Source organism: Argentina anserina, chromosome 7 (genome assembly GCF_933775445.1).
Source record: "Argentina anserina chromosome 7, drPotAnse1.1, whole genome shotgun sequence".
NCBI lineage: Eukaryota > Viridiplantae > Streptophyta > Magnoliopsida > Rosales > Rosaceae > Argentina > Argentina anserina.
The window spans coordinates 2423950-2447538 of record NC_065878.1 but is presented as its reverse complement, the minus strand read 5'-3'; the positions used below and the strand labels follow the sequence as shown (position 1 = coordinate 2447538).

The 23589-nt window shown below is 36.5% G+C and overlaps 2 protein-coding genes across 5 annotated transcripts; one reads left to right on the top strand and one right to left on the bottom strand.

Moving 5' to 3' along the window:
* Window positions 1–4577: 4577 nt before the first annotated feature.
* LOC126803328 (pentatricopeptide repeat-containing protein At2g13600) lies at window positions 4578–11237 on the bottom strand. Of its 4 annotated transcripts, none has more exons than XM_050531119.1 (3): window positions 11067–11237; window positions 10393–10473; window positions 4578–6862 (listed from the first exon to the last, which is right to left on the bottom strand). In XM_050531119.1, the coding sequence occupies exon 3, from the start codon at window positions 6787–6789 to the stop codon at window positions 4666–4668; it is 2124 nt and encodes a 707-aa protein (XP_050387076.1). In that variant the 5' UTR covers window positions 6790–6862; window positions 10393–10473; window positions 11067–11237; the 3' UTR covers window positions 4578–4665. The 4 variants fall into 4 exon arrangements, 3 of the variants coding, with proteins under 3 accessions (XP_050387076.1, XP_050387075.1, XP_050387074.1); XM_050531118.1 differs by having other exon boundaries at window positions 11086–11237; XM_050531117.1 differs by having other exon boundaries at window positions 10975–11081.
* A 7336-nt stretch (window positions 11238–18573) lies between these two features.
* Window positions 18574–19119, top strand: LOC126803074 (dirigent protein 22-like). Its single transcript, XM_050530823.1, has one exon. It carries the CDS (start codon window positions 18574–18576, stop codon window positions 19117–19119), a length of 546 nt encoding a protein of 181 aa, XP_050386780.1.
* Window positions 19120–23589: the final 4470 nt, after the last annotated feature.

Here is a 23589-nt window from a genome sequence, read left to right as displayed (position 1 = left end):
TTTGCTGTTGTAAGGGGTTCTCATCTCCCAGACACATTGTACTATTACTGAAGAATGATTGCTTTGTTCTCCATTTATTTCATGTTAGCAACTTGGCAACAATGTCATACATGCCACAATTTTATTGATTGCTTGTAAGATGCATTTTATCTTCTATGTCAAAATAGGCGCTGTGAATTTAAATAGAAAAAATACGGCAATATGATGCTGACTGTCATCATCTAAAGTTCAGTTCTCACTGTTCATCAGTTTGACATTCTCACATGCTAAAGACAACAAAATTGACAACGCTGCTCAAAATGTACAATTTCCATCTCCTAATATTGAACTCGAATGTTGGTTTATACTACATTTTTTTCTTTTTCAATCTTTTCTTTTACTAGTATCAAACAACTACAAAATAAGTAAATTCTGTTCAGGGGATCTCGACTTTGATTCCAGATTTCAAACAAAAAAGTGAAAGGAGCTTTGCAGGGTAATTTCCTAGATCACTATATGGTCTGATCTTTGCTCTTCCAGACCATTCAATGTCAACTTGAGAGGAACTAGGCTCTGATGTTGCAATTTGCTATATTATTTTTACTTGTGATTTCATCATTAAACAACCTAAGGGAATGTACAGATTTAAACAACACCTGAAATCGAGTTCTTTGTTCTTCAATTTTAATCAACTTATCCCTTATATCATCTGGATGGGAAGCCAATGTACTTCATATTTGTTGAAGCTAGGCCAGAATACGGAAAATAAAGAAAAAAATACATAAGATACGAGTTGAACAAATAAATTGAACAAGCAAAAAGAATTGCGTGAAATAGAGAACTAACGATAAGTAGTACAGGAGTCTTGCATATATTTCACCCTGTAATGCCTCGCACACGATTGAAACCAACAAGCTAGGACTGATTAAGCTAATATTGGCTTTAACCCCTCTTGAGTAGAATCTGCCTTTCCTGCTATAAGACCATGATGGTATCCCATCTTCATAGTTTCAAAACTAAGGATGAACTAGAACCACTTGAATTGGAATACAACAAAACATAGACAAAAAAAAAGTATTAGAATTCTGGACTGTAAAACAACCGTACATAATTAGTCATGTCTCCTCTGGCATTCCTTGTACATTTCAGATGCTTCATTCACTTTGTCATCAGAACCATACCATGAAGATCCATCTTCATCCGACAATTGAACCTTACGATGATCTGAAACGAGTGTTAATCAAACAACTTAATGCAAAAAACAAAAAACAAAAAAAACACAATGATTACCTGACAGATAAAATTCAAAGTCATCCAATAGCATAAATCATTGCAGGAAAGATTAATCAGAGGCAAATGCAGAAGAACAGATTTTCACTGGCATAATAGACATGTCAAGAACCTCTGTACGTCACCTAGAAGCAGACACGTTGCCCACTCTACAGGGCACATATGGATGACATGAAATAAACTGGAAAAGGTTACGCTGATAAAACAATTTACACTACTATATACAATACATACATTCTGTATCCTCAATCTTAGGATGAGGTCATAGACTTAAGAAAACAAAGGGGCCCTCAAGCACAAAGGAAGGAGGAAAAAAAGAAGGAACCTAGAGAAGCAAGTTACACAAAATTGTATTTCGGGAGAAGAGTGATTCACCACTATCATTACTGTATTCCATATAGATTAATTCTCACACTTGTAACTGTATAGCAGCTGTGGGTATATATGATAATTGTATTCAACCAAATCAATGAAAAATCATTCTTCATAGTTTCTTTTTGCTCTCAAATAAAATCTGGTTTCACCTGAAAAAATGTCAATTCACCAGATAGCACACTGCATTTATATAAAAAAGAAAAAAGAGGAAAATAAACTGGCAAACATTTATAAAAGAGGTAAACCCCTCAATATAGTGTGTATTAAACTTTTAAATCACCAATTATCTAAAAACAATTAACTTACCATTTAAAGCACTTTGTTTACTGGTGACATTCAATGTGGAATCCAATTGCATTTTGATAGCTGATTCCTGAGTAAGCTCTTCAGCAGAACTGCTCTCCATCTCTCGAAACATATGAAAGCAACCATATCAATGTTGCAATTCCTAAGCCAAATAGCCAATGAACTGAAGTAGCATAGAGCCATAGAAAACTATAATAACTAATTTTACTGGACCAATAAAAAAAAATTCAAATGCTGAGGTGCATGATATGCCTTAAATTGTTGTGCAAGCCTCATACAAAAATTATTACCATAAGATACAAGCATAGCTACCTTTCTCGACTCTAACTGATATTCCTCTCAATATTTTCGTAAGAATAAAAGTGGGAAGAAAGAGTTCTACTAAATTGCAAAGGTGGATTTGAGTTCAATTCTTTTTTAACTTTCTGAAATATTTAGTTTACAAAATTTGCTGAACCACTGCTAATGTTCATCTTTCACATTCTCACCTACAATAAGATCACCTAAGGGAACATACCATACACCTCAAACCCAAACTGGAAACTCTCACAAATTAAACACGGAAGTTTATTCCAGATATATACAGTTCATAAAGTTCAACTTACGAAACCCGGAAGCACATGCAGCAAATGAAACAAAATTCATATGTATGTCATGCTCTAAAACTAAGTTTAATTTCCAGACAGTTGCAAAAAACATGTTCCAAACACCATTTGCAACAAAATTCTAAAAATCCCACTTCTCTGAACAATCAGAATCCAGAATCATTCTAAAGCACATTCAACAGCTTATTATATTATGCAAACTATAAATGCACAACACATTTCTTTGTAAACAGAAGTCAAAGATGTTCCACACTCTGAAACTAAACTTACACTTAAAATCAGTTTGCTAATTATTCAAATAAACTACCACATGATTAGCCTAAACCAAATTTTCAAATTCCCAAATGGTGACATCTGACCTGAGTTTTTATAAGAGAATGTGTGGTGCTGTTTAGTTGCAATGGCTGAGGTATTAGTCGGTAACTTACTTAATGACGTTCTCATTATACGGGTCACTACTCACTAAAGAGGTCATTGGAGACCTCATCAATATTTGGTTGACCACAAATGACAAACAAAGGGTGTTTACTAAATATATAAAACTGAAAAAGAATTAAAATCTTGCATAACGGAAAAATATTACGATTTATAAATTGAATAGTTGACCCAGTAGAAAAACATATCTAATATTGCAGAAACTTTTATCGCCCTTTCCCATTTATACTTATTTCTCAATACATTGGCTGAAGAATTGATATAAAAGATTGGTAATGTCATTTTCGAATCAACATACTCCCAAAGACTCAAACATCAGTGTGAGTAAGAAAAACAAAGAAAATTATGCATCTAATCAACTTCTTCAAGATCTTATTTGTGCTTTCTTGCGCGGTCTTCATGATCATCTTCCTTGCAGCTGAAAGTGAGTTTCTTTTGTTAAATTAAATTTACATACACTAATAAATTACTCGGGTGAACGTTTTTTTTTTTTCAGGTTATTTTCTTTTGATGATGCATTCGGTGTAAACAATAATTTCCACACTAAAACACTACTACACAGTGTGGTCAACACAATAAATTAATTTAGCATAAAGTCATGTTATATTAATCTGATAAATGGATTCCCAATCAAAACTTCAGGACTTGATTTTCATAAGTTACTAATTCGTTTTTCTTTGTGATCTTTAGAATAATTAGGCAATGAGGTCCCTAACATTGACAATATACCAAATGATGTAATTAATGGCAGCAAACTATATCTCTAGTGCCTTCCTAAAAAGACAACAATACCGCCCGGCACCAAACACTGCTGCCATAAAACCAGGAACTGTTATTTAAACCGACAGCAGTGTGAAAATGAATCATGAATGCTTTCAAAGTGCTGAAATTGCTCCTGTTTGGAAATTTCCACGAAATTTTTTATATTATTAGTTACAATAAGACATGCTGAGTTAATCGATGTACTACTCTTTTACCGTTTAAGTAATATCAATATATGTTTATGTTTTTGATATAAATATATTGTATTTGTTGCTGAGTAGGGCTACATGTTTCAAACTGTTACCAAATTGTTGCCCCAGATGTCTATAGTATGATTTGGACTGGGTACAGATGCTTTAAACATCAGGGTGTGAAATATAGCTATAGAATAATCATAAGAGAATATAAAAGAGCCAAACATGTAGTACCTGGAAGGGAGTATGAGAATGGGGGTCTTGCAGTTTCCACTAATGTAAGGTATGTGCAATACCAGATATGGAGGGATCGTCTCTCACTCCAGGTCCTCCACCGGAATGGACAGTAATGGAGATATGTAGAAGCCGTGGGTCCCTGGATGTTGGAGATCAATACTTATGAATAAAACTAAAAGAATTCAAAGTAGCAGCATTCTTTTATATAGGCGAAAGTAGACTAAGATTCTTATAATTGACTGGAATTGTTAGTTCCACGAGAGCTGATTTGCTTCTAATTTGTAACAATTGCACTGCATACCAACTAAATAACAGATCCACAATAAGCCAGTTGCGCGTTATACCTCAAATTGAGCGGGAAGAAATGATTAGGAAATACTGTTTATGGAAAAATGGTAGTTGATTTCTTGTTTGCCAAAATGAACGTAGGTGTTGAGGAAAATGTTAGAAGAGAGTCCCTTTTGTAAATGATGTATATAAAATTACAGAACAGCTACATCTTTCGACATATCCATTTCGGAGAAGGAAGTCAGTTGCAATTCAGCCTGATCTTCATAAGAATCGTAGTCACAAGCATCTTGTACATATCCTTGTCTCTTCATTTGTTCTGTGAGCAGCTTCAAAAGACAATAAATTTCCATCTTCTGAGAATGCCTTTTATCTTTCACCAGGAAAACATTAAGATGACCCTGTATTTCAATCCAACTGCAACCTGGTTGCTTGACAACACCCTGTTGCCTCATCAGCTTCCTTACTCTTACAACATCCCTCCATCTCCCAAGCTCAGCATACATGTTTGAGAGAAGAACATAAGGTCCTGAATTTCTAGGTTCAATAGCTAATAGCTTCTCCGCTGCATATGTCCCTAAGGTAATGTTACGATGAACTTTACAAGCAGCAAGCAGAGAACCCCATATAACGGCATCAGGTTTCACTGGCATGACCTCTATCAAATTCTTAGCTTCGTCAAGGCAACCAGCTCGACCAAGTAGATCAACCATACATGTATAATGGTCCTTCAAGGGTACCACCCCGTGTTCTTCATTCATTGAGTAAAAATACTTTCTCCCTTCTTCAACCAATCCTGCGTGGCTACAAGCACATAGAACACCAATCATGGTAATATGGTCTGGTTGCTCCCCTGATACCAGCATTTTACTAAATATTTCAAGAGCTTCAGTCCCATGACCATTTTGTGCATGCCCCATAATCATAGCATTCCATGAGACTTGATTCGTTTCCAACATGTTTCTAAACACCCGACAGCCATCTTCAATAGACCCACATTTCATGTACATATCTATTAGAGAATTTCCAACAAATATATCAGGCTCTTCACCAACCTGGAACTGAAGACCATGCTTCAATAAGTGTGAATGAGCCTGCCTGCCAAGCTGCAGATCAACAAGAGTTGCACACGCATTGAGGAGAGCTGCAAATGTGTAGTGGGTGGGCCAAACAGACTCTCTCTTCAGGAGGAGAAAGAGTCCTAGGGCCTCTTCATTCTCTCCATTCTGTGAGTACCCTGCAATAAGTGCATTCCAAGAGACTATATTCTTCTCATTCATCTTTGTAAATATTGATCTTGCAACTTTTACACTTGCTGCCTTTGCATATCCACTTACCATTGAAGTTTCAGAGACCACATTTCTAACAGGCATCCCATCAAAAACCCTCCTGGCATCATTAATCCTCTCACATTTTGCATACATGTCAACTAATGCATTGCTTAACACAACATCATTCCTGTACTTATCACATTTCACCGCACAGGAATGTATTTGCCGACCTTCTTTCAATGCGGACAAGCTGGCACAAGCACTCACCACACTCGCTAAAGTCAACTCGTCCGGCTTGAACCCACACTCCATCATCCTCACAAACACTTCCACGGCTTCACTTATCGGACCATTCTGCTCGTAACAAGTAACCAAACTGTTCCAGGAAACCACATTTCGCACACTCATGCAATCAAAAACTCGCTGCGCACAACCAACATTGCCACATTTCGAGTACATATCAATAAGTGCAGACCCCATATAAACTGCCGAACCATAACAAGACTTAGCAATGACCCCATGAATTTGCACACCCATTTTCGCCTCCCTCAAACCCGCACAAGCACTAAGTCCGCCACCAAACGTGTACTCATTAAGAACAAAACCCTCCCCATGCATGCCCACAAAACACTCCAACGCTTCTTCATACCGGCCCTGCTGCGCAAACCCTGAAACCATGGAGTTCCACGAGCACTGGTCCGGCTCCGGCATCGACTTAAAAAGCATAAAAGCCTCATCAACACGACCCAATCTGGTCAATGCGGTGATAATGCAGTTCCAGCTGAAAGTGTTCCTCTCAGGCATTTTATCGAACATCTTATGTGCGTCGTCGAAGGAGCCGCACTTAGCGTACGCATCGATGAGCCTGTTGTGTATGTAGACCTCGGAGGAGAACTGGGTTTTAAGGATGCGGGCGTGGACGCGACGCGCGTCACGCGCCGACTTGGAGCGAATGCAGGCGTCCAAGAGGCGGGCGAAGGGTGTGGAGGTGATGAAGGAAAGGTCGCCGAGAAGTTGTTTGGACAGTGCTTGTCTGATTCCGGCCATTCCATTTTTATGTTATCAAGCACAACATCAAAAATGGGAGCAGAATCGAGCTTCTGGGTGTAATGATTAAACCCTAGAAAGCAAGAAAGCAAAACGAAAGTTAGAATTGGAAAAGAAAAATAGATTTTTTTAATAGTTGGAGACTTCACGTCCATAAATGAAATAAGAATATTACACTACGTCAATAATGAGATATCAAATGTCAAACCTAGTTTCATCTAAAATAATACAATCTTAGGAATAATAGTCCACAAGTAACAAAAAAACCGAAATTATCAAGATGGCTTCTGAAACTATTTTAAAGCTTCATCTTGATTTATTCAAAACAAAAAAAGTAGACTAGATTACCCAGACCCCTAGGGTCGAAGTAACGACAGCCTCAGGACTAGGCCCAAATCTACATATATATATATATAGTCCATATCCAGAGTGAACATTAACTCTAAATTACAGAGTGAAGTTCCAATTTTAGCACACTTTCGGTCAAATTTTTTCATCACAAGTTATTCAATATTTAGGTATGTTATTCAAGATCATCTCTGTAAAATTTCATCCAATTCGGTTATCGTTAAGGTATTGAAATTAGATTAAATCAATAAACGAATTAAATTTGTTCAACGTAAACCGTTCATGTAAATCTCAATTTTAAAAGCTCAAACCATTGTCAAATTGAATGAAACTTAGCAGAGATAATCTTGAATAGCATAGCTAAACATTAAATCACTTGTGATGAAACAATTTGACTGAAAAGTATGCTAAAATTGGAACTTTACTCTGTAATTTCAGAGTGACTGTTCACTCTGGATAAATACTGTATATATATATAATCTTTATGCTAATACATTTTGAACCTAGTTGATTTTTTATGTTTTACCCCATCACTATTTTTTTTCTTTGTGAACAACCACCATAACTAGCTAGGCTATTACTCAATATTAATTCTTGATTTCTTAAGTCAAGAATGGCAGTTGAGAATTAAATTTGTGTCCCTTCTTGGCCTAATTATATTTGTGAGCTGCCTCAAGTTTTCTTCACACTTCAAAATCAGAAATCATGCAAGTCTAGAGTTCCCTTAGTTGAAAGAAAACTCAATCAACAAATGTTCCTCAAGCTAAAATTCTACTTTTCACTATTTCTCTCTTAAACAAGTGCATTCCTTACTAAAGTAATCCAACTTTGGATCCACATCAAAATATTCTTTTCACTTCTGAAACTTGAAGGTCAGTATATTTTACATCTTTATAATCTTTTGTCTTTTAAGATTTATCAAAGTTCATAGGTAAGGATAAAATAGAAAGACCATGTTTTTGTAAGAGTTATATTTTCGTATTTTATAACATTTGAGTTTGTCCAAGGTAACAATAGCATTAAATTCCTCATGAAAAATACTTCAATTTAGGTTTTTGAATCACTTAGAAATATTTAGAAATGGAGAAGTTATGGCTAATTAAAGTTAGAGTTAATAAACTCACTGAAAATCTTTTGTAGCACTCACGACTTTAAAAACTCATATCTCACTAATTTCTTAACCATTTTCCACAAACTTTAATTTGTAAAGTTTAAGACCTCTATTTTTAATCTGGAAAGTTTAAGAAGAAATGATGAAATTTTTGTTACAAGTAGAATACGTAGACATCTAAGATGATAACTTGATGATCGGTTTCTGCACTGCTATTGTGTTTGAACTTTTTGGACTCAATGACTTTGAACTGAACTGTATGACTCCTATTGGATTCCTTATGAAAAATCCTTGAATATAGACTCCTCACTTTCCTAATTTAGACGTTTAATGATTGAGTTATCGATACGGAAAATTGACGGACTTTAACACTATTATTTGAAGGACAATTGCTACTTTGGACAAAGTCTTTCCTTATTATGGGAGAAATGACTACTAATTATTTAACTACTAACTAATATTGTCTAATTACTTTTAATTTAAAGTACATTTACTTTATTGCACATTTACTTTCAAGTTTATTAACTCGTTTATTTCATGCATACATTGAGTTATTGATAAGTATTTATATCTTGGTGTAAGATTATATTTTTTTAGTATTTAAATATTGTCTTAATTACTAAGCTTTGTGATATTATATTGACGTTATTGAGTTGGAGGTGTGAAGCCCGGTGATTAGTATTACCCCGTGCTTAAGTGAATTACTGGTAAAATTATTTTGTGCTTTGTGAGTTAGTCTTGAGCCATAGTCCCTACAGATAGTGCACTATTATACTCATTGGAGAATTGACTTTGAGTATACATACTTTGGTGGTGAACTATTTTACTCATAGGATAATTGACCTTGAGTATGCATATTTTGGTTTTGGCCTCGATATGTTGAGGCTTATCCGTGTTTTAGGTAAACGTGAACCCTAACATGTGACTTTGTGATTAATTACCAGTTTTCTTGAAAATTCACACAATTGATTGAATATATTGATGATGATATGTATATCTATATGCATAAGTAAGAATTTGTGTGACCAAATACACCTGATTCTTGGTACATTTTACTTGGTTGTTCATATTTGAATTTCTCATTAGCCAAATTATTATAAGAATGTACTGTGTACTTACTGGGTTTATGTTACTCATGATGCTACACAATCTTATTTTCAGGTAATGAGTAGATGCTTGGGGAATGAAATGAATCTACTAAATAAAATAATAGTTTTTCTTCAATTACTATTTCAAGACAATAAATGCGAGACTCATGTATCTTCCCTAAAATTTAGTATTTCTAAATCCGTTGTATTGCAGGAGACACAGAACCTATGGAACACAAAAAACCATATAACTTGAAAAATTTAACAGTCCAATCACCGACCCCCAAAAACCAAACAAACACACAGGGAAATGAAAAGGGCAAGCTAACTATATTACCGAAGTCTAGAAGTAAGGACTGGCTGCAACAACGTACACAGGCAAACAAACTGCACCTTTTTTTCATAATTTGTTTAGAAAACATTGAAGTATAACTGACAGACCAAAGACACTTCCAAAAAAAAAAAAAGGAGGTGTCCACCTAATGGTGTTTAATAATGACCAGCTTATAGTGTTGTCATTGTACTGCCAATCTTTGGTGCCACTGTATTTTGGAAATCATCATAGACTTATTCAGAAAAGAAGAGGCTTTGATAAACTTGTTATTCTATTAAATTCAGAACTCAGAATGCATGAGTAAAAAGAAAAGAGAACTGTTAATATTCGATCGTTACTAACTCGATCAGTCTTCATGTTTCCTTAACATTTATTAACAAAATTGTTATCAAAGATTAGGGAACCTTATATATGTCTGTCTTTCTAAATAGTTGGTCAATTGCCAGTAAGTTTGTAGCTTTACTTGTGTATCTATTTTGAGCTATATAGTTGTATCTTTTGAAAAGTTATAATGGATGTATACCAAAACCTGAATCACCCCAGCAAATTGTCACATTATTTTATTCCGTGTAAGAACACTCAATAAGTAAGGTGTAAACATTTTTACTGCAGATGCCAAGGGTGTATTCATGTATATGAGCTTTACATCAGCCACTTCTTTATGCCTACAACATATGCCAAAATGCATGAATGCATTTTCTTTATTTCTAAAGTTCATTTACCTCTGATACACAAAAGCCCGAATTATTGTTTGCTTCTTTGTGATGGCCAATTGATTTGGGACTTTTGAGATAGAGGCGAAGCTGCACAAAATAGCAAGAAAATTAAATATGCTTGCATTGCATATCCAATGCTACTGTTAAAAAGTATATCCTCTGAGGTTTTGTTATGATTACTTTCAAATCAAACTAACAACTTCATAAGCCACCAACGTGATTGAATCAAACTGAAGAAGGGTCATCACACAGAGCGACCACATAAGCCACCAACATTATCAAATCATTAAGCAGACCAAACTCAAAAGACAATACACAAAATGGATTCATAAAAGAAGAATGATGACACAAACAACTTCATGAACACAGGGAGAACCAATACATACCAAGCCACCAAAAATAGAAAAAATACAGAACACCCAGAAAAAAGAGAGGACCCTTACACCCAGAAATTTAGCAAACACTAATTGGAAAGCTCAAAAACTTGAATTCAACAAACCCCAATTATACCCAGACAATTTCATAACCAATCCAAAAAGTGTCAATCTGAGGCAGGGGAAACAAAGTGACGATGAAACTCATAATTACCTCCAGTGATGATGAAAGCACAACCCAATATGTTGTTACAGAAACGATCCATAAGAAGAAAAGAAGAACTAAGGAACTGAAACACCACTAACCAAAGCAATAGAAGTGTACCCAATCTTGCTGTGCCGATGACCGACGAAAATCGATTCCACACTGAGCTAGGAGAAAACAAATCGATCCAACAACAAACGAAGTCTCTCTCACCTCCTCTCAGTTCTCCATTAAAGAAGTCGGTACTCTCTCCCTATGTCTCTCTCTTGACATCGACAGCTCCCCCTGAGTTTCTACCGAAGCCAATTAAACAGAAATAAACGACGCACTTGCAGCCACATAATTCAAACCAGCAAAGCCCACCAGCCCAGCCCAGTGGCAGAAAAGCAAATAAAATGAGGTATAGGAAATTTGATCAATGAACCCTTGTTTCATTCGTAAGGTTGATTTTTGCATTTAGTAATTGAACAAGGATATTCAAGACTTTTCATCCCTCGTTATGGTTATTATTCATTTGTTTGAGAAAACATTGTTATAAATCAATTTGAATACCAAAAAAAGGGTTTTTTTTTTTCTAAATTTCTCAAAGATGATGATGTTAGTAGCGCGTATTGTTGCTCTTGGTGGGGATCACTCGCTCAGATTTTTGATTGATTGATAATTGTAAAATTGACTGAATCATCTGAAAATTTAAACTGAGTGGTGTGATTATAGGTTCTAATTCCAGCAATCTTTTGCTGTTGTAAGGGGTTCTCATCTCCCAGACACATTGTACTATTACTGAAGAATGATTGCTTTGTTCTCCATTTATTTCATGTTAGCAACTTGGCAACAATGTCATACATGCCACAATTTTATTGATTGCTTGTAAGATGCATTTTATCTTCTATGTCAAAATAGGCGCTGTGAATTTAAATAGAAAAAATACGGCAATATGATGCTGACTGTCATCATCTAAAGTTCAGTTCTCACTGTTCATCAGTTTGACATTCTCACATGCTAAAGACAACAAAATTGACAACGCTGCTCAAAATGTACAATTTCCATCTCCTAATATTGAACTCGAATGTTGGTTTATACTACATTTTTTTCTTTTTCAATCTTTTCTTTTACTAGTATCAAACAACTACAATCTCATTTTGTTTCCTAATAAAAATATTATTCAGACATATTTTTATGTCGATTTTATTAAGGAAATTTTATTGGTTTTAAGGTCACACCTCTAATTCGGAAACCATATTTCCATATAATAGTGGTCTCATATTTGGGGACGTGACATGCCTTAAACATCAACGGAGACACATTCAACCTCCCATCGATCTACTCCATCTCCGGTGGCTAACCTTCGTCCCACCATGCCACCATGATCACCAAATTAGAAGGTGAGAAACAACAACTCCATGAAAGCCCAAGCCGCCACCTCTCGCTGCTTGAAAACCCAAGCTGCCGCCTCAAAATCCAAATGGAAAAGAGACCGATCTGCTCCGGCTTTGAGAACTAGTTGTTGCCAAGAACTGCCGCCGCAATAGATGTGTCCTAGAAGCGACGAGGCCTTCTATTATGATCCACCACAACAGATACAACACGGGAGTGAGAAGCACCACCCCATTCCCAATGCCGCGCCGGAACGCCTTTCCGGCAAACGAGATCGGAGATTGCCGCCGCCGCTTCTCAAAACCTTGAGAACTAGGTTTTGTTTTGCCGCTCTCGAAAACTCGGAGCTCTTTGATTCAATTCTTTATGATAAGGAAAAATAGACTTTGATAGATAGATAGCTGATCAGCTACATTAGGTTAAACATATATAGTAGATTCTCAACGATCAAGATCAAGATCAAGTTAGTACTATTTATGTATTTTCATTGTCAAACAGTCAAATATGTTTAAAATTAAACCACTTAAGAAAACTTGCGTCGTTGCTCTGCTAGGGCATCGTCTAGGGTTTTGGCAACTCTGAATTCTTGGATTCTGATGGAAGTGATCTCATGGAACTGCATAGGATTGAACAATGACAGGGCTATGGAGGGTCTTCTCATGTGGATTAAGCAGCATCGGCCGATGCTGGTGTTTCTCTAGGAAACCAAAATTCACGAGAGAGAGGTGATGAACTCGGTCTTGCTACATGCCGAATATCGAAACTGTGAAACTTTATATAGCTCCAGCCAATTTGGTGGGGTTGCTCTGTTCTAGAAGGAGGGTTTAGACGTGCGTTTCTTGTCTAAGTCAAAGAACTATGTGGATGTTGAGGTGTTTGCAGTGGATGGCTCGCAGATCCGGTGGCGTTTCATTAGTTTTTACTGCAAATCGACGCCTCTGAGCAGTGGGCATCGTGGGCGGTCTTGAGCTGGCTGAGAGAAGTCTCTGGACTGCCGTGGGTGGTAATTGGGGACTTTAATGAGATTGTTTATGATGAAGAGAAGGAGGGCGGAGTACCGAGGGTGTGATCTCGCTTGCAGCGGTTCCAAGAGGCATTAGATGCGGCAAAGCTTATTGATTTGGGGTTATTCGGTGCGTCGTTCACTTGGAAATGTGGGGGTGTTTGGTGCAGGTTGGACAAGGCAGTGGCAACGCCGGCTTGGCTTGATCTTTTCCCTACAACAAGGGTGTTGCATCTGCCTCCCATTCATGGAGACTATATCCCTCTCCTGTTAGGTGTTTATGGTGATGAACCAACGGCTAGGGTACGGCAAAAAGACGGTTTAAGTTTGAATCGTTCTGGACACAACATGATTAGTGTAAGGAAATAGTTAAGCAAGGGTGGGCTCAGTCGATAGATTATGGTCTACGCGTTGTTCAACGTATAACTAATACATAGATGCTGTTGAATAATTGGCAGCATGTTACGTTTGGTAATAGACCCCGGGAGATTGGTTTGTTGCGTGGGCGGCTTCAACATATGCTAGGGTTGTCGATGTCTCCACAGTTGCTCACTGAGTATAGGAGAGTTTGAGAGTTTGTTGGAGGATGAGAGGTTGTATTGGAAGCAACAACTAAAAATCACTTGGTTGACTGATGGGGATCATAATACAAAGTTATTTCATCGTCAGGCTTCTAATCGGAGAGCTAAGAACTGTTTGTCGAGTTTGTTTGATGATCAGGGTGTGTGGAAATCTTCCCTGGCAAGTATGGAACATGTGGTGCTTGAGTATTTCTCTGGTATTTTCCGTATTGCTTCCATAGATGTGGATAGTATGCATGCAATTGTTTTGTTGATTGAGCCTAAGGTGACAGAGTTGATGAATGAGGAGTTATGTGCTGAGTACACGGATGGGGAGATTAGGGCAACGTTGTTTCAGTTGTATCCGACAAAGGACCCTAGACTCAACGGTATGTCTCCAGAATTATTTCAGAAAAACTGGGAGACCATTGGGAGTGATATTTGTGTTCCCGTAAGATCGTTTCTGACGTCTGGTTCATTGTTAAAAGGGGTTAATTTTACCCATGTTTGTCTTATTTTGAAAGTACACTCTCTTAAGTTGGTTTCTGATTTACGTCATATTTCTCTATGCAATATGATATACAAAATTTGTTCACAGGTGATTACAAATAGGCTGAAAAAGCATTTGGCGAGGATTATTTCACCTTTTTTAAGTGCTTTCATTGCGAGGATTATTTCACCTTTTTTAAGTGCTTTCATTCCGGGTCGGCTGATTACTGATAACTCATTGATACCTAATGAAGTGTCTCATTATATTTATACGGCGGCCACTGATACAGTTATGTCTCTCAAGCTTGACATGAGTAAAGCTTATGATCATATGGAATAGTGTTTTTTAGAGGCGGTTTTGCGCCGTTTGGGTTTTGTTGATCAAAGGGTGAGGTTAATTATGCAATGTGTAACGACAGTACGGTATTCATTTTTGGTGGGAGGTAAACCATGTGGCTCGGTGTAGCCTACCCGTGGGTTGTGGCGGGGGGATCCCTTGTCACCTTATCTTTGTGTTATGTGCTAAGGTGTTTTCTGCTTTGTTAGTTAGGCAAACAAAGCTTGGTATTCTTTGAGGTGTTACAGTTTGTACGGGTGCCCCAGTGATTAACCATCTTTTGTTTGCAGATGATAGCTTGTTATTTGGCCAGGCGACTATGGACGAGTGTCTTGCTATTCAGTCAGTTCTGGGTGTTTATGAGGCTGCTTCTAGTAAAAAAATTAATTATGCTAAAAGTAGTATTGTGTTTAGAAAGGGAGTTTCCGAGTCAGATCAGCTGGTTATGGCCAATATATTGGGGGTGGAGATTGTGGATAAACATGAGAAGTATTTGGGGCTCCCTACAGTGGTAGGGCGTAACAGAAGAGAGACCTTTTCTTTTATTAAGGATCAGTTGAGACTAAAGCTCGAAGGTTGGCATGGGAAGATTCTTAGTGGTGCTGGGAAGGATATCCTCATTCGGGTGGTAGGACAAGCCCTCCCATCTTATGCTATGAGTTATTTTTTACTTCCTAAATCGTTTTGTCATACTTTGCATCAGATGTGTGCCAGGTTCTGGTGGGGCAGTAAATCAGGAGATCGGAAAATTCATTGGATGTCTTGGGAGAAGTTATGTCGTCCGAAGGAGGAGGGAGGTATGGGGTTTTGGGATCTAATGCTCATAATTTGGCTCTTCTAGCTAAGCAGGGTTGGAGAGTAGTGCAACATCCTTCCTCTCTGATCAGTTGCTTGTTTAAGGCTCGGTATTTTCCTCAGTGTGATTTCTGGAATGCAACCAAGGCAATTAATGTTGCGGCTTGTTGGAAGGATATTTTTGAAGCTCATGATTTGTTGATTCGTGGAACCCGTAGGTAGATAGGAGATGGGGCTAGTTTGGACACATGGGAGGCTCATTGGCTCCCTAGACCGTGGGACTTTCGGCCTCTGGGGAGGATGGATAGCAGGTGTGGGTTGGTGAGTATTTCATCACAGATAGCAGGGGTTGGAACCAGGTTATGTTGGAGGAACATTTTCTTCCTGAGGATGTGCAGTTGATTTTGGAGATTTCAATTAGTCAGCGAGGTTCTGGTGATCATTTGATTTGACATTTGATAATAAGGGTCATTTTACGACCAAGTTTGCTTACCAAGTTGCTCAGAGGTTGGTTCATGGAGATGTGTCTGGGTTGACAACTAGTGAGACGATAGATTTCTGGAAGAAGACATGGTTTTCTGCAGTCCCGGGTAAGATTAAAGTTTATTTATGGAAAGTTTGTTCCTCGATCTTACTACTATTTCTGCTTTGAGATCTAAGAGGGTGTTTGTTCCGAATGGATGCTACTTTTGTAATGATGAGGCTTTCAGGCTCGTACGTATGCTCATCGTATGTGCTCGTGTGAAGAAGGTGAAGAGAGGCCTTGTTAGGCAGCCTTGGACGCCTCCCACGGCTGGGTGGCTGAAAGGTAGTTTTGATGATGCCTTTGATGTTGGGCGACAATAGGGAGGTATAGGAGTGTTTTTCATGACTCTACTGCTGCTATAGTGGGAGGAATTAGTTGTCGGGTGGACCATGTTACGTGCCCTGAGGTTGTGGAGGCTTTAGTAGGAAGGCTAGCTTGTTCCTTTGTTGTGGAGAGAGGTTTGTCTCTTGTTATTTTTGAGTCGGATTGCCTTAAGTTGGTTCGGGCTACTCAGAGCCTATTGATGGATGTCTCTGCTTTTGGGGTTATCGTTGTTGATATTTGTGATAGTTTGGATGACATTCCCTCTTGTTATTTTCATCATGTTTACAGAGAGTCTAATGTGGTTGCTCATAGGGCTGACGGGTTAGCCATAAGGAGTGGTGTTACTTATAGTTGGTTTGGAGGTTCCCCTCCCGACGTTGAGGTTCTTCTCAACTCTATGTAATCTTTTCGTTCTTAATATATCGTTGTTTCTTAAAAAAAACAATCAAATATTTTTTTCTTAAGTTTAATTGGTACAATTTGAAGTATAAGTATTAATTTCTCAAGTTAATTTGGTATATTTTGAAGTATATTAAATTTAATTAAAAATAAGCAAATTTGATAAATCCGATATATTCTGATATATCCATGATATATCTTTTTTTCTCCCAACCGATACGATCTCAATAAACGCTATTTAGACCATTGTTGACAGCTAATCAAGCCGTCTTGTATCGACCAATCAAGGTTTGTACTTGTCGACTTTCCAGTGCAAACTTGGGCGGAAAATATATTTCAAAGGTAAACAGCAGCAAAGTTTATCAAACTTGTCATGAATGTCTCCAACGCTATTCCCGATCATTGAAACAGCGTCCATCCTCAACAAGTTTTTTCTTGTGATCGACCTTTAACCGATGGGTTTAGGGTTTTATTTGGAGCATGCTTTTCGTGTTTGCCAGTATTCTATACAGTTTGCATTACATAAAAATTATTAAGTGACACAAATTTCGTGGCGTACGTGGTTAAAGATTTAACAAATTCTAATGTCTTTTTGAGAAATTGTTTGGGACATTCAATCAAAATGTCATGAACTTCATTTCAAAATAAACTTGGATATACAGTACGTATTTCATGGTTTCAATTATAATTGGTGGTACATGTGTTGTATTTCTTTTTCTATCAAGTCCTTAGAGCATATTTAACAATGGTAGCCATGACGCAAGACGATTTGATAGGTCAAAATGGGATCGGGTAATTTCACGTCTCACCTTGGTGCCGTGTTTGTCTTGATTTCTGGTTTGTCTTTGCTAATACTAGCTTTGGATCCTTCTATCTCAAACTATACATTTCTTTCCTTGTTGAAGTTGAATTATCATCATTCTTGAAGTTGTGAATTATGAGAACATGATTAGAAGGGATGACCACTATGCATTCTTATGTGGTACTTCTGTAAGCACTAAAAATTTCTCTATTATCATACGGAACGTTAGCTTAAGTTGCACATAAAATTTTACTTCAAAATATTCAAACTATATATATTTTTCAAATCAAACTAATCATCATGTTGGCCATTGTTTTCAAAATTATATATCTGTATATGATGTTCAAGCTTTAACCACATGAAGAAAAGTTGAGAAGCAACCATATATATAGGGCCGTTTATAATTGGTAGTTGAAAGTTGAAACAACTCATCAACTAATGCCAATAAAAGTTAAATCATAAAAGAAGAGGATGTGGTTGTTGATCGTCTATACGACTATACCTATTACAGAGAAGAAGACTATGTTTCGGCCAGCAGATCTCTTTCATCATGGAGACGATGACAAGTTATCCCCATATTCAAGCCTTAGCCACGATCGAAGAGAAAATATGAAAGTCATCTCAACCTATATGATCGATGTAGGTGGATTTGATACACATTTCTAGGCTTTTGGCTGGCCATGGGGCCATTGAAAAATAAAGAGAAAATTAGAGATAAGCCCGGAGCACATTTTTTTAACTAAAGAAAAAGATGCACTTGAGATTGGACATTGTTCTTGCTTCAAAAAGATGAAAGCGAAACACTAACAGAAAATTGGTTAAATAAGCTATGCTTTAACACAAAACCAGTGTTTGATTGAAAATGAATCAACCCATCGCATTGTGATGTAAAACCATCTTTTTGTTTTTTACTTTTACCCCCCTCGCCACTTTCCAATCCTTTAAAATGACTACAAATAAATTTGCTTCAATATGCCATTTCTCACCCACCCATATATCATGTCTTCTTTTCAATTCTTCACTCTCTTCACAATTTTCTCCACCCTTTTCTTTTCCATTGATGGAGTTCTAATTAGGCAATTCTTCAAGGCAGATCAAAAGAAAGCAGAAACGAGCCACCTCCATTTCTTCTTCCATGACATTCTTAGTGGCAAAACTCCAACTGCTGTCAGAATTATTGGTTCGCCAAACAATTCCAGCTTCGGTACCACCTTGATGATTGATGATGCACTCACTGAAAAGCAAGATCCCACGTCGAAGATCATCGGACGAGCACAAGGGTTTTACTCAGTGGCGGCACAACAGGAAACTGCATTTCTTATGGTCATGAATTTTGTGTTTGTGGAGGGTAACTACAAGGGGAGCAGCCTTAGCATTCTTGGGAGGAATCCAGTCCTAAACGATGTGAGGGAGATGCCGATTGTTGGAGGTACCGGATTATTCCGGTTTGCTCGTGGCTATGTTTTAGCTCATACGGTTTGGTTTGATGCTAATACAAGAGACGCTATTGTCGAGTACAATGTTTATGTGTCACAGACTTCATGAACTCTTAACTTTGACCTCTTTGAAGTACCTGTTTTTTTTTTTGTCTCTCTTATGTGTTCTTAGGCTATGGCTACCGTAAATTTCTAGTTTTTGTTTTTTTTTCTGTGTAATACTAGTACCTTAGTCTACTATGTTCAAGAACTTTATATATTGAAAGTCATCTTCTGTTATGATGGTGTGGGAGTGGAAAAATAGGTAGTGGAAAAATAGGTGTTACTGATTAGTGGGTGCAAAATAGATAAAATTTAATCTTTTTTTATTTTCTATTTTTTACCATCATATCTCTGGTTGTTTATTTGTAAGAGTTTGTGATATAAGGACAGATCTAGAAGTTTATAATTTGATGAAATTCTGAATGCTCACTTTATAGTACTATAGATATATTAATTAGATGTTGATAATATATTTATAGGAGTATATATTCATACCTCCTAAAATAGCACTTAAACTTCATTTTTTCAAAGTAGTATTGATTTTGTCAACTGATGTGAATTACCAATACATACAAATATAAGAATAAACAAGAAAAAAATCTTAATACCATATATTTGATCTCTCAATTTTTTTTCTTACCGTAATAATTCAAACGGACTCGTCCCTCATCTAACTAAACTATGATAATTAACATGCATCTAAACAAAAATATTGTTCTCACTTTATAGATGTTTTTTTAGTTGTTTTATTATTCCAATTTATTGTGATTTGTCCGTTTGAATGTATTTTATTGTTACAAATTATAGATAAATTTTATTTGCTAATTATACGTATACTGTGATTCTAAAAAAATTAGCTCGAGATACTCGATAGATTTATAATAGGTTTGAATCAATTGAATGATTTATTAAAGTATTTAATAGAGTTTTATTGATTTTATTGGACTATAAGCATTTTAAAGAAATTAAAGAAGTCTAAATAGCAGTTTAATTGTTTGTCAATGTAAATTAGATGTCTAATTACCACTCCAAATATTATTTTTGAAGTATGAATAGAAACTTCCTATATATATATGAATAGAAGCTCCCTCTATATATACTAGCTTTCATGTCAGTGCGATGCACGTGCAGAAGGGCTGCGCTCATGCGTGTGCATATAGTTTCTTCTTCATTTACTTTGTTATGAGGAACAATATTACATTGCAATTATTAATAAAACCTCCATCGAGAATTAACACAAAATTCACTTCATGCCCGTACTTTGAGTGTGCGGAAAGACCGTGCTCAAGTAAGCAATTATTACCCCTTCTATTACTTTGTTATGAGGAACAATATTACATTGCAATTATTAATAAAATCTCCATAGAGAATTAACACAAAATTCACTTCATGCCCGTACTTTGAGTGTGCGGAAAGACCGTGCTCAAGTAAGCAATTATTACCCCTTCTAAGCAAGTATGCAATGGGTGCTGCCATAATCCAAACGGACCAAACCTGGACTTACTGGCAACAATTAATGGCGATTGAAGTGGGGACTTAAGGAATATTTGCAGCCTTGTACGAACCAACTATTCAAGTGAACCATTTGAACTCAAACTGCAAAAGTGAAACTCAAATTCAGTCAAAACAGAGCAACAAAAACTCTATAATTGGATTGAACACCAAAAGCTAAACAAATTACGCCAGAAAACTATCCATTCACAAACCTTTAAACAAAACTTATTAAAGTTACTTTGTTATCTTATTGTTTTCGGGAAGCATGAACCATAAAAGAGTGAAAGAAAAAAACATTGAAGAACATTGGCGAAAGAAACACAGAAACAACAGAATCAAATTTACCCAAACCATTAATGCAAAGTGAAATTACCCGAAGATCAAAGCAAATTTCCTGCTTTGATCCGGAAACTTGAAACACGAAAAAAAATTGGTGCAATTACCTCATCTGACAATTTTCTCCTCCTTTTGGATTGTACTATGCTATGTTATAGTTTCCTTTCTGTTTTCACTCTGTTTTCACAGATCCGGCAATTGAATGTATCCATCAACTGTCTCGTGTCCAGGAAATTTAGAGCGATTGTGGGCGCAACCGTCTCTTTTATTTCTCCATCTCCTCTGTAAAAAAATTTCTTTTGTTTTGCCTTTTATTTAAAAAGTTACAATTATATCCCTCAAAATCTTATTTAGCTAAATTCGAAGTTTAATAAACTAGGGGCACTATGGGTATTTTAAAAATTTAACCATCTAACTTTTCTTCTAGTTTTATTTTAATAGAAGATATATATATATATATATATGTGATTTTCTGGAAAATAATAGAATGCTTAACAAGTTCTTGTGGATTGGCTATAAGTAGGCTTGAGCCACTCATGTTCAACTCGTGTTCGGCTCGCTTTTTAACCAATTTGGCTCGAGCTTGTAAAGTTAAATGAGCTGAGCTTGAGCGCAATATTATACCCGACCTTAAAAATGAGCCGAGCTTGAACAACAAGTATTATGCTATTTCGACTCATTTAGCTCGTGAGCTAACTCGAGTTCGTTAAAAGCTCGGCTCGTTTCTTAATTAAAATTGACTTAGTAACTTTTATAGTAATTTATATAAAGTTTTATATGATAAATAATATTAAAAATATAATATTAGTTCGAAAGAGCTGAAATGCTTCTTCTAGAATGATTAGTTAATGACTTTAAATTCAATAACAAGTTTGATTTGTTATTTTTAGTTTATTACAAATAAAATGGATTTTATGTGATGCGATGACATCAGATTTTAAATTTTCTTTTTAATTTCTTAATTTTAAATTTTAATTTTATATGATTCAAGCCGGCTCAATTTCAGTTCGACCTCGTCTAATAAAATTAGCCGACCCAAGCCTAGCTCGAGCTTTTTCAAACCGAGCTAAGCTTGAATATGAAAAACAAAATTCAAAATTTAGCCTAGCTCGAACTCAATCGAATGAAAACAAGCCAAATATGACCAACCTAATATTCGGCTCAACTCGAGTCATTTTCACCACTACTTGTGTAGAGGAGCAGTTTTGATATTCCACGAGACAAGGGTTCCCCTTCTTTCATTCGCTCGCATCAAAGTAAATGGACTCAAAGTAGCTAGTAGCTTCCTATCTGATAAACAAAACGACAACATTCAATGAAACAAAACGACATCAGCTATATAAGACTCTTTTTTTTTGTCAAAGACTGAGTTGACCCAAGTTTTGTATAGATTATGAGCTTAAATTCTCAAATAATCTGATTAAGGTGTTTGGTAAATCATCTTATTTCCTAAGTTCACGAACTCAAAAGTTGCATTTATGTAGATTATGAAAGCCGTAAAATTTAACTTTAAAAGCAGCTGCTAATTAAATTTGCAGACGCATATTTTTGAAGAATCACCTCGGGGCCAAACTGGAGAGAGGTCCAAAACAATATAATTAATATTGGACCGTAACAAATGTCCTCAAATCAAGGCGCATAGAATTGGTATGATTTGTTCAGTTTGGATCAGTTGTGAAAATGTGAAATACAACTGCGGTTCTGTTCAGAAAAAAGCTCGATCTTGTTAATTTCTAGACGTCAGGTTAATTCTTCAGGATCCGATGTTAATTTCAGGTACTCTCGTGAGACCACATACATTCACTCCATCCTAATTCTACCATCACGTACTGATGTACATATCCGTATTGTTACACATTTATATTTCTGACGTTTTGACATTGTATTCTTCGTGCAGAACGATCCATCCTATTGCACTTGTTAATTATGCTCTTCTTTCAAACGATCTAATGCTTAGGGTTAGGGTTTGGGGTTTTCCTGTCGCTGCTACTTTTACAAATTCAGACGATTTATTTCGAAGGATTGAAAGACGGCATCTAAACCACCTGCAGGTTATTCGATTCTCGATCCTGACATGAATTCTGACCCTCTTAGTTCTTGAAGGAAGCTAAGGTACATACGTATTACAAATTTATATTTCTTCGTCTTTCTCTATGTAAGACCTTAGCTTCAATTGGAGATGAACGTCCAAATGCCCTAACTAAACTCCTCATTTCCTTCTTTTGCTGTGGATGACTTACCTTAGTTTGTGCAAGGATAAATTATAGACGATATCGATGTCCTAGCTTGCTCATGGAAATGAAAGGGGAAAAATCAGAATCCATACATGCTTCATGTCCTGGCTTTGGAAGTAAGTGCAATCCGAAACCTTAAACCCCTTATAACCTAGCTTCGATGTATGTGTATTATTTATTTACTTATATAAGTTTGAAAATGCATGTTTGCTTTGTCCTACAGGGTTGTGCATGAGGGAAAGTTCAATTGAACACGCCAATAAGATATCCCCTTCCAAGGATGTTCCATCTGACCTAAACAATATTGATGCAGAGCATATAATCTATAAAATTCGCCGGAAAGCAACATCGAAGTTGCTGGAACACATCAAGCAGATTGTGCTAAAGAATCCCATAGAGCGGCTTCCATTATTCAAAGTGGAACTTGAAAAATTCATTGCTGCCTTTACCGAGTATGGGATTGATCCTTCACC

What these genes read in the sequence shown, in the direction of transcription:
- LOC126803074 (XM_050530823.1), top strand. Translation starts at nt 18,574, where the DNA reads ATGTCTTCTTTTCAATTCTTCACTCTCTTCACAATTTTCTCCACCCTT.
- LOC126803328 (XM_050531119.1), bottom strand. Translation starts at nt 6,789, where the DNA reads ATGGCCGGAATCAGACAAGCACTGTCCAAACAACTTCTCGGCGACCTT.